Source organism: Agrilus planipennis, unplaced genomic scaffold (genome assembly GCF_000699045.2).
Source record: "Agrilus planipennis isolate EAB-ADULT unplaced genomic scaffold, Apla_2.0 scaffold32, whole genome shotgun sequence".
Classification (NCBI taxonomy): domain Eukaryota; kingdom Metazoa; phylum Arthropoda; class Insecta; order Coleoptera; family Buprestidae; genus Agrilus; species Agrilus planipennis.
The window spans coordinates 330,087-342,670 of record NW_020439506.1 but is presented as its reverse complement, the minus strand read 5'-3'; the positions used below and the strand labels follow the sequence as shown (position 1 = coordinate 342,670).

Sequence of the window (12,584 nt, the reverse complement as noted above, 5' to 3'; positions counted from 1 at the left end):
CGGGATTCGTTTCAGCAAGTAGATATCCATATATTTAAATGGACCTTGTTGGAGCATGCGTAATCCTAAAATGTAGCATCGTACTACAGATGGCGTTTACCGCGCCATTTGTGGTATTTTTTAAAACGCGCTGTTAAGACAGCAGGTAAAAGTTGGTCTGTGTTCTGTCGGAGCTGCCTGCGACGCGCTGATGAGATCCAAAAAGATTGAAATCGCGATCCGCGTCTGGCAGTTAAGCATTTTGTATTTTATTTAAAATACTTTACCAAACGTGTTTTCTATTTGTAAAATCCAAAATACATGTTTGCCGTTAAAAGTTTTGCGAGTATCGTCGAACAAACATTATATAAAATGATGAATGAAAGTTGCTCACATTGGCGTTTGAAGGTATTAGAAGCTTAAAAAGGGGACAAAGAGACATTCCATGAATGCCCTCTAATTCTTTAACTGAAGAAATCCCAAAAAAATCTAAACTCCTTGGAAATGTATAATCTATAATATTGGATCGATATTGTTTTCCAGGTTCAATGTCATGGTCCACGGAATTTTGAAGTTCCAAATTGATATCAGCACCTGCCAAATCACTACTTATCGTACTTTTATCAAGAAACTACGAAATTCTATGAATTACGACAAAAGAGCCCGCAAAACAATATCGAATTGATATTCGCCAACTGTGTAAAATTGAAAATTACAAGATATTGTGGTGTGCTAATAAATAGGTATAATTCAAAATCTTTAGAAAACGATTTGAAAAACTTCATTTATTAAATGAACCCAAAGCTAAGGAAACTATGGATTCCATTGTTACAATGTGTAAAAGATTACAAACAAAACGGGGTTGTAAATATTTTGATATAAAATGAGTGATGTTGATTTTACACCAATAAAATTATTTGCAACCATATTTTGGCTCTGATCTTTTACGGTAAACAAACTATTTTGGCATCAGTGTCTTTTTTCCAGTTTAACTGAAGAAACTATAACATAAACATAGAAAAACTATATCTCAATCACTTCAAATAGAAAATGAATCATACTCAATCTTCGCAGCTGGTGATATGGTACATAGTGTAGAAAAATTCCAATATTTAAAAAATGAGAAAATGTCTGCACCGCAAGGTTTTCTTAAAAAATATTTTATATTTAAGTAAATGTAGAAAATAAAATAGGTACTACAAAAAAGTATTTATTTGAAAAAAGTATTTTGAAAATACGTATTTTGCATTTAGCATTTAAAATACAAAAAGGAAATCTATTTTGTATTTTTCATTTGAAAGTATTTCCATTTTGAGTTTAAATATTTTTAAAAACCATTTTGCGCATCTCTATCTTTGGCAAATGTACGTGTATTATATGTAGAGTTCATAAATGGGTAAAATTTGCGTTTATTAGTTTTATCTGATACGTATTAACCTTCAGTTTAATTTTCATACATTCGTAAGCTTTGAAAGTTATAAAATTATAACCATACTAATTACACATCGTACAAATTATGCACTTGTCAGTTATAATACATTAATATGATGTATCCGTAGGTACCTATAAGTAAAAATGTAAAAATCGTTCGGTTGTTAACACCAATTTTGGTTGTTATCACGTTCGTTCTTGGTCACTATCTAATCGCTCCGTTTGAAATTTAAAAGCCAAAGTTCTGTTACCTAAAATGCTTTTAACATTATGCATAAGGCCTCGTATGAGCTCGGTCTTTGAACTGTCAACTTATAACAAACCTTTAACAAGCTACTCCAGTAAAACAATTGGATGCTTCAGATGTATATATGTACTAAGTACGTGTTCAAATGGAGTAATACCTCACCAATATTTACTTAATAGCATGTGGTAGTAGCAATGCATTAGAATAATTAAATAAACTCTTAAAAACCCAAAATTCTGCAAAACTTTTAGAAACTTAAAATGCGTTTCGACAGCTAAAGTGTCTTCCTCGGTTAGTCTCTTTGTCACCTTGGGCGTCGAAACACTCTTCGTTTTCTGGAATTTTCGATTGTTAAATGTTTACTTAATTACCGTTCCACAGCACTCAATTACAATTTGCATAAAAATAATATATGTATTATAACCAAAGATGTTCAAAATATATTTTTTAAATAAAAATGCAAATACTTTTTTGATTTGTTATTTCAAATGTAAAATACAAAATGGATTTCCCTTTTGAATTTTAAATGCTAAATGCAAAATACGTATTCTCAAAATACTTTTCAAATGAATACGTTTTTGTGGTACCTATTAAATTTTCTACATTTAGTTAAGTAGATATAAAATATTTTTTAAGAAAACCATGCAGGCATTTGCTCATTTTTTAAATATTGGAAGCTTTCTAGGCTAATAGTGGTGTTTGCACTATATCACTCGCTGCGATGATTGAGTATGATTCACATTTTTCTGTTTGAAGTAATTAAGATATAGTTTTTCTATCTTTATGTTATACTTTCTTCAGTTCAGCAACAAATAATTCTTTTATATGCTTCCTTATTTGTCTTCGTCGCCCGTTTTAATTGGAAAAAAGACACTGATGCCAAAATAGTTTGTTTAGCGTGAAAGATCAGAGCCAAAATAGGGTTACAAATAATTTTATTGATGTAAAATNTATATAATGTTTGATCGGTGATATTTGTAAAACTTTTAACGGCAAAAATGTATTTTGCATTTTACAAATAGAAAATACGTTTCGAAAAGTATTTTAAATAAAGTACAAAATGCTTTTTTCAAAAAAGTATTTAAATGCAAGTTAAAAATAGTTATTTTTTATTTTATATTTGCATTTTAAATGCAAGTATTTCAAATAAATCACATCTCTGATTCTGATTAGAACAAGCACAGATAATATAAAACGAAAGTTAAGGAAAAAAAATAGCTAATTTCTTAAGTGGAGAAAAATTGTAAAAGTGATTATGTTTATGTATACCTACTTTCACATTTACTTAACAACTTCAAGGTCCGTTTTTTATATACCAACATACACATACATATACAAGTTCCTGTGTCGCAGATATCTAGCAACATTAATTTTATCTCTTATATAATCGACTTTAATAGTAAACTTTGTTTCAAAGATTACATAATCATTTCAATTTTATCTACGCTAACGTCTAAATTATTTGCTTATTACCCTGAAAATCATAGTGTGTAGATAGTACACATTGTAAAACATACATGCGTACCATATTAATAATTTATATACTTACAATATCGTGGCCCTGAGTTCCACCCCGAACCACCTCTGGTGCCATGTACTCGATCGTACCACAAAATGAATATGCCCTTTGCTCCACATCCTCTTGGTCCCTTGACAATTCCTTACTAAGGCCAAAATCAGTCAACACGATGTGTCCAGAATCATCCAGTAGTATGTTTTCTAATTTTATATCCCTGTAGATGATTCCTAACTGTAACAAATTGAAAATAAATCGTAGTTTTCTCACCAGACATTAAAACAATATATATATGTGCATACATTCAAGCATCTGATAGTATGATTACGTTTATGCAAACTATGACATTAATTTTGGGGATCATAACAAGAATGTTAAAGGAATGGGTTGTGCAAGAGATTACACGCTTTGGTGTTAAAAGTTTGTTGAGTATTAACATTAACATCAGAAGCCTTAACATGTATGTTGGCAGTAACTATGTCCGCGCTAACATTATGCTAAATCTTCATCGTCATCATCCTCATCATAAGATTGGTTGGACACGGTCCTCCACTATTTCCTATCTTATGCTAATCTTCGCAAAACTAGAACATCCCACATCCTGAACTATTAGTGAACAGTAACCTGATCTAGGTCTACCTCTACTCCTCTTAGCTGCTGTTTCTGCTTCTGTGCGTCTCTAACTAGCTCATCATGTCTAAGAAGGTATCCTAGCACATTATCTCACGTATTTCTTATTAATTTGTGTTCTCATGCCTTTTTTAATATCTCCTCATTCCAATCCTTTTCTAATCTTTTTCGATTTCTAAATTAACTGTTAGTGAGCATCGAAGTGACTTTTGCCATCATCTCTTTTATCTCTACTGCTCCTTCTATCCCAAGTCATCTGACTTCTTTGATACCGAAAATCAGCCACTTTTCCTAATTGTTCCTCTACTATCTTTATAAATCACCCTTTCCCTACTTATTTTTATCTATTTTCATACAATACGGTTTTGTCAGTATCTCTAACTCATCCTTACTAGATGCTAACGCACATACCAATCTTTTGCTTTTATATATCTATCCCTAAAGATGCCCTGTCTTCGATGAAATGTATTGCGTCTTCCGATATATGTATAGATTAAAAAGTATTGGTGACAGTGTGCATCCTTGTATGACCTCCTTCCTAATATTTATTTATCTAGAGTACTGTTCAATCTTCTACACGTTACTAAATATAAAAATCAAGGTAAGTCTGAATTACTTTTAATACATATTATGTTTCGAAGAGTCGTCAACTGCGATCTATGTAAGTGTATCGTCATTTTGAATTTGAAACAGCAGCAGTACTAATTAGTAAAAAAGACTGACCTAACCTACATTCTTAACAAAACTGTTAACCCTGATGCACTTATAAAAATTTCTACATTGGGCTCAATTTACAATATTCATGTTAAGGTACCTACATATACATGAAGGGTGGTCCAAAATGTCCGCACTATGCTCATTGTAGTGGTCAAATCATAAGCTTAATTTTTAAAATTTTTCAAACAAAACTTATTCCCTGTATTAATACAAAATGGTCTGTAGCATCTGAATTCGATTTACTTTACAGTGTTCGAAAATAGAAAAAACGGACAAACAGACACACGAGTAATCATATAAGGGTTCCGTTTTTCATTCGGACATATGAAACCCTAACCCGAGAACCAATAAAAAAACATGTTCTCCCATACATTCATACTCCAAAACTTTGTTGAAAGATTTACCACGTTATGTTCAGAACATAGACTTCTTATTAGTTTTCCTGTAATCTATAACTAAAGAACTATTTTCTATATTTTTTTCAAAATTTTATTTAGAAACACTCTACCTATTTTAAAATTATAAATATATTTGAGACCCTTACAACAAACCCTTTCACTTAATTTGTCACACGGTTAAGTTTGCAAAACTTTTTTTTATTAACCCCCCGTAAAATGATCCCGATGTTCAAAATTAATTAAATTACGTTATGCATCCGTGTTTTGGTCACAGAATTTATGAGTGTACTTTTCAACTTAATCGGTCCAATAGATTCGAATCAAATTGACTGTGGCAAACGTACAGATAAACACAAGAGTGGTCCTATAAGGGTTCCGTTTTTCATTCGTAAGTACGGAACCCTAAAAAGGTTTTGTTTAAATGGCAGTGGGTCCAAACAAAAAGTTATAGAAAACTGTTGTTCAGAATGTCAAAATATGCAAAAAAATCACAATCGACTCAAACAATGAGTCCCATCGAAAATTTTTTCAACTAAAACTTATTCCTTATTTTAATAGATCGTGTATAGCAGCGCTGTCTAACTTATCAAAGCCCGCGGGCCATATTTTCTTCACCAAACATTTCGGGGGCCCAAAACGGTTTAAAAATGTAAAGTCAGTTTATGTTAATTAAAAAAATATTTTATTTATACTACTTAAAGATAAAACTAATTTCGTAATTTATTAATGTATATATATGATAATAAATATTATCTACTTTAAATTCAAATTCCACTATTTCCTATCTTATGCTAATCTTCGCAAAACTAGAACATCCCACATCCTGAACTATTAGTGAACAGTAACCTGATCTAGGTCTACCTCTACTCCTCTTAGCTGCTGTTTCTGCTTCTGTGCGTCTCTAACTAGCTCATCATGNTACAGAGTGTTCAAAAATAGAAAAAAGTTTCGCTTAAATGGCAACAGTTAAACTTGGATCCAATCAAAAAAAGTTACAGGATATTTGCTTCTTCTTTCGAAACTGTTCTAACCTAACCGAATATTATTCTCAAAAGCTTTAAACTGCATTTATTGGACTTCCTTATTTATGTGAAAAAATTGTTACGGGTATTTGTAAGTGTTTTCCTATACCACGTCGTATTTTGGTAGATCTCAAGATCCGTTATTAGATCTATATTTCTGCAGCATATCATAGTGCCCGACAAGGTCTTACGAAGATATTCATTTACCAAACTGAATTTGCTTTGTAAAGTAGATAATAGGTCAGTAAGACCCTTGTCAAACACCATGGAAATCTACAGTTATGGACAACTTTAACTTGACCAACGACTTATCGAAATTGCTTAATGGTGTGCTGTTGAGAACTAATATATTCGAAGAAGCGATCCACCTTGTAATTTTAATAAACTGCTAATCAAGAAATTAATGTTCTTTACAATTAATTACCTATATAAGCAATAAAAATAACAAAAAAAACTGGATTTCAATTACAATTTCAATGAAATTCAATACAAAAGCTAATCCATAAATTAGGTAAGCAAATTTATGAAAACATAATGAATGCATTAAACGATCAACGTCCTACCTATTCAGTTTACGTATGTACATTAATAATACGGATTAAAATTCAGATAAACTAACTAAGAATATTTTTGTAACCGTTCTAGAAAAGTAACACAAAAAGACGGAAATTTTTAATAATTAAACTTGTAAATTTAAAACGGCACTTTTCGTATGAATTTGCAAGAAAGTACATCCTGTAAACCGTAATTAAATCCCTTTTATCTTCATAATAAAAAGTAGCCAAGTTTTCTATATGGAGAGCCTTATGTGCTATTAAACATCTGGTGTTTCTCCACGCAAGTGAACATATACCTAAATTACATATGCACCTGGTGACCAAAGAGGGGTAAATAAGATTACCTGTAACTTATTTTAACACCTGGCTAGAACGTGAAGCATGTTATGGACACAAATGTTTACACAGAAAAACGACAGCTAATTTATTGGATCGGCAAAAATTAACCGAAAACTGTACATTATGCAAAAAAAACACCAAATTGAATTGGGTGTAAAATTACAAAAGTTAAACTCATTACAACGTAAATGAGTACAGGTAGGTATTTTAATTTTTTTTTTAAATATGGTCAACAGGCTTAATACGGAAATAATAAACAAGCGATAGGTATAAAACATTAATTGATAATGTCAGGAATTTAGTGTCATATAAGTCACATAAAAAATGTTTAATTTGTTAATGAAAAATAAAATTCCAATTACGCTGAACATTTACTCAACCATAATCATAATTTGAACGATAATTTGAAGTTCTCATAAAGTAAACAATGGAGTTAAGTAAATTAACATTGATTGTAATTTAGATATTAACAAAATAGGTTTCGATCGAAAGTGAGAAAATGTTCTTTAAATTATACTGATCAAAAATCTCAATGAGCATAAGTCCCCTAAAATGTCGAGTATTTTACATATGTTTAGTTACTAGGAGTTAAATTGGGATTTCTTGGACATTATTAAAATACAGTTACACGAGATTATGTATACCACATCAACAAACAGTTAGCATCCTTGTTAAGATCAAAATCCAAAATTCCCTTCTGCACAGTAGTACCAATACAATACATATTAACCTAGCATACGAAAACTTGCAGCACCAGAATGGTATATAGGTACATTTCAACGGCTGCACACCGAAAACTAGAAATTTTTAGGACTTGTTACTATTGAGATTTAATTAGGATCCCAAAGTCTCATTACAATCAGCTGAAACAATGCCAAAACAATTATCCTAATGAAAAAGAAGATTGAAAGTAAAAAAAAAATTAGTTTTATGTGGTCGGTTTCACCCCTTAACTACTCAATCGTCCATCATTAAATTTTGTAGACACATTGTCAAGGGTACAGAAAAGGACATAGGATACTTTTATCCAGAAACACAATACTGTTCCAGAGGGATAGAAAAATTAGTTCAATGTGGTCGATTTCATGTTTTAACTACTCAATCGATCATCATGAAATTTTGTAGACTCATTGCCAGGGGTACAGAAAAGGACTTAGGGTACATTTCTCCAGAAACAAAAATACTGTTCCTGAAGGATAGAAAAATTAGTTCAATGTGGTCGATTTCACGCCTTAACTACTCAATCGATTATCATGAAATTTTGTAGACTCATTGCCAGGGGTACAGAAAAGGACTTAGGGTACATTTTTTCAGAAACAAAAATACGGTTCCTGAGGGATAGATAAATTAGTTCAATGTGGTCGATTTCACGCCTTAATTACTCAATCGATCCTCGTAAAATTTTGTAGACTCATTGTCAGCGGTACAGAAAAGGACATAGGGTGCTTTTATCCAGGAACAAAATGTTGTTCCTGATGGGTAGCAAAATTAGTTTAACGTGGTCGATTTCACGCCTTAATTACTCAATCGATCCTCGTAAAATTTTGTAGACTCATTGTCAGCGGTACAGAAAAGGACATAGGGTGCTTTTATCCAGGAACAAAATGTTGTTCCTGATGGGTAGCAAAATTAGTTTAACGTGGTCGATTTCACGCCTTAATTACTTAATCGATCCTCATAAAATTTTGTAGACACATTGTCAGGGGTACAGAAAAGGACATAGGGTACGTTTTATCCAGAAACAAAATACTGTTCCAGGGGATAGAAGAATTAGTTCAATGTGGTCGATTTCACGCCTTGACTACTCAATAAATCATCATGAAATTTTGTACACATTGTCAGGGGTACAGAATAGAACATAGGGTACTTTTTATCCAGGAACAAAATACAGTTCCCTAGTGATAGAAAAATTAATTCAATTTGGTCGATTTCACGCCTTAACTACTCAATCAACAATCGCCAATTTCCTTTGGCTTCTGCCTTCTTTTTCACCTCTTGATACGTGAAGAAATGTATTAATAAAAGTTGTAGACTATTTAATTAGATACATAAACGATTTATATCGCCATTCGGCGAACTTATTAATGTCACTACGTTGAAAGTCCGCCGATATTTTGATCATTTACGCAATCGAAGCGGAATAATTCCGCCGTATGTTTACAAGATGAGCCACGAGTGCTGACAAAAATAAAGGACATGACAACAACCTACCTTATGATCGTAGGCAATCAAACAAAAGCATTCTTTGATGAATACATTTAACAATATAAAAGAAATTACTGATCGTAAAAGGTTAATAAACGTAAATTAGGTAAAAAAAGTTATAGCACTGGCCGAGTACAGAAGCCGGGCACGTCTACATGGCAGACAACCGTCGATACCACTAGGCTATTAACGGTAACTATTAGTTGCAACAACTAGACGATTTATACGCTTATTTATTGAACACGGTGCTAGTTCTTTTTTTCAACGTTTGTGATGAAATTGTAAAATTTAGGACATTATCACACCGTGTTTGCGCAAATTTCCGAATTTGGCCAGAATTTACACCCATATAAAAAAATAAATCCATCGCGCTTGAGTAAATGCAGACGGCGGAATTTCTTTCATTGCAACAGACAATTTCCTTGATAGACGTTTAGTTACTTCCAAAATGTCAAGATGCCCCCTTTTTGACCATTTGACGATATTACAACGGGTAAATAAGTGGGAATATAAAGGTAAAATCTCAATAATTGCCAACTATTACTCTATTTATGTAATAGAATCCATAAAAAAACGCTTAAGTCGACCTGTTATGTACATACATACATACCTTTTACGTAACAATTTAATTTTCAAATGACCTACCTTGTGTAAGTGTTCTAGTGCTAAAATAATTTCTCCTATATAAATCCTAACTTCATCTTCGGTGAAGTGTTCTCTTTGGTACAAATGCGTAAAAAGTTCGCCTCCAGCTACGTAATCTGTAACGAGAAATCGGAATATCACAATTACTGATAACTACAGCATAAACTAGATATATATACGTACTTAGGTATATAACAGTTACAATGCACAAGTAATTAGGAAGATTTTTTTAAATTGCTACCAAATGTTCGTTTCAACAGTGTTATATATGTAATTTGAAATAATACACGGTAAAGGTGTAGATTATCCCCTTCGGTGATGGGGGCAGGGGGGATTGAAAGAGGTCTTCCTAAGTAAACCACCATAAAAAGTTCGCGGTGGTCACACCCCCATAAAAAGTTATGGGGTTGCGAAGTTCTGTAATTTTCCAATTTTCATACACTATAAAATCTAATAAAATTTAATAGATTATTTATTATTATCAATAATCCAACATTTATAATATTTATAATTCGTAGAACCAAAAAAATCAATTAAAAAAAGTTTTTCTTAATGTGTCATAAACTCGATATCTACATTTCTCAATTTCTTCTTCTTCCCGGTACTACTGTACGTAAGATCGTATCATCCTCAGTACTATTGCACTTCAAAGTATATTATGGATATAATAACGACATATTACCGATGAATATACGTTTAAGAATGTTTTGATTTGATATCAATAGGTGAATAAAATAATGAACTTTGAGCTCTCATAACTTTTCATGGGGGCGAGACCGCCGCAAAGTTTTTATGGTACAGTGATGGGGGAGACCTCCTCTTTCAATACCCCCTGGGGGGGATAATCTAGACCTTTACCAAATATGCCGATTATACAACTTATTTTAAAGAAAATATAAAATTGGGGCCCAATTTACCTAATTTACGAAACCAACAGATCAGAGATTATAACACATAGGAGCATGGGTTAGTAGATGTGTGTGTGCATGCATGTGTATGTATAATAAATTCAAGGCAACTGGCCGCAAATAAAGATAATTTAACATTCTGTAGTTTACTTGGTAGGAAACCTTGAACTGAAAACAGATGAAAAAATTAAATATGTACCTATCTGCCGACGATTGTGTATCGTAAAACTGCCTTTCTTCATATAAGTATGTTATTTTATTCATTCATAATTCCCGCCGTTGACGCTACCCGAGCCGTCCCGGCCGCACAAAAAAAAGTATTGTAATTGTCGAGAATAGAACCCGTGCCATCCCGCTCGCCCCCGTCGCAAACAAAATTGTGAGTTAATGTCCATCTTATCTATATACAGTGGAATTCGTTTATTATGACTCCGCTTATATTGACCAACCGCTTAATATGAAGTAATTGCAGTGTTAAGTTTGGTTTTCATATTAAATTCTCTATTGGAATGTTTGGATATAATGACTCCGTTTAAAATGACATATCGTTTATTATGACTTATTCTCAAGAAATCATATTCGGTTATAGTGACTCAAATGATTAATAATAACATTTTTGCCCATTTTTCTGACCTTTCTTATGTATATTGATATTGCAATTCATCGTTCTTTTTATTTTTATGTTAATAAATATAATACAATTTGTAGTTTTTCTTCTCTCTATTAAACTAAATAACTAACCGAAATAGAAAGTTGTTTATTTTCTAAGACTATGCTTTGCATGACGCCCGCTTAGTATGACGTTATTGTCATTTCCCTTCGATGTCGTTATAAGCGGATTCTAATGTACCTATTATATCAAGCTCAAATTCGATTGTATAATTATATAAATTGTAACAAAAAAGAATGGTTTGCGGTGAATTTGATCACAAGTTATGACTGCCTTTTATTTTAAAGCCTTTTTTAGATTTATCCCCTTTTTTAATAGTTCAATTTACTGTAGTCGTTTGGCTGAATACGAAAATAAATTTATACAAAGTTGGTAAATGAGTTGGTATTTAAAAGAGTAGAACTTAATAAAAAGTAGACGAAACAAGCTGGTAGGACACCTCCTCAAGCACGAAGGGCTTTAGAGACATATTAGAAGCTGAAGCAGGAGGTAAGAGGGGGAAGAGATAGACCTAGATTAGATAAATGTTCACAAATATTTAAGGATGAGGATGTGGTGTGTTCTAGTTTTACGGAAATGCAAAGATTAGCGCAGGATAGGAAGAATGAAGCTGGGAGTCCGACCAATTTTTGGAATGATGACCTTTTGATGATGATGATGACGAGATGACGATGATGATATGTCGGCAAGCATACGTCATACTTTCCAACGCGATTTATTAGTTAGATTTCGGTACAGGGAGGCTAGACATAGGCCGAATGGTGTCTATTTCAATTTCCGTGTTTAATTTTCTAATTGATCGGTGAGTATGTGCTACGACTGATTAGATTTTAAAGGCTGCAACGGTTACTCGTGCAAAAGTAACCTTGATAAATACATATACATATTTACAATTTACGACGATAACCTTGCAAATCTATTCTCTATACAGCAATCAAGCATGCATTACAACTTATTACTATTATTTGTTTTGTATAGGTACAACATAAACGCATCGTTTAATTTTACTTTAAATACCTATATATAAATAGATACTTAACTTCCACGATATAGGTTTGCAAGTAAATAGGCCTGTAGGTACATAATTAATAGGTATTACAGGAGCGTTTCTGGAACCTACGCAAAAAATTTCTTACAGGTAAGCATGTATTCATTCCATTTTCGTCCGTCTCAACTTTCTCACCCGAACCACCACCCACCCATTCCCACGATTCCTGAACGCAGGCTGAAGAGGGCCTTCCGCCCTACCTTCCGGCGTAGTCCGGAGGGACTGCCCGCCCACCAGCATTACTGGCTGGTGGGAATGAAACACCCAAAAGT

The 12,584-nt window shown here is 32.7% G+C and overlaps 1 protein-coding gene across 5 annotated transcripts in view; it reads right to left on the bottom strand.

Annotated features, from left to right (window-relative positions):
* LOC108735737 (ribosomal protein S6 kinase alpha-5) overlaps positions 1 to 12,584 on the bottom strand; it is a 65,819-nt gene that overhangs the window by 12,113 nt on the left and 41,122 nt on the right. For all 5 annotated transcript variants that reach the window (XM_018467858.2, XM_018467860.2, XM_018467859.2 and 2 more), the window contains 2 exons: positions 9,687 to 9,802; positions 3,207 to 3,407 (listed from right to left, as the gene is read on the bottom strand). In XM_018467858.2, coding sequence (XP_018323360.1) covers positions 3,207 to 3,407; positions 9,687 to 9,802 — 317 coding nt within the window. The remainder of the gene's footprint in view (positions 1 to 3,206; positions 3,408 to 9,686; positions 9,803 to 12,584) is intronic.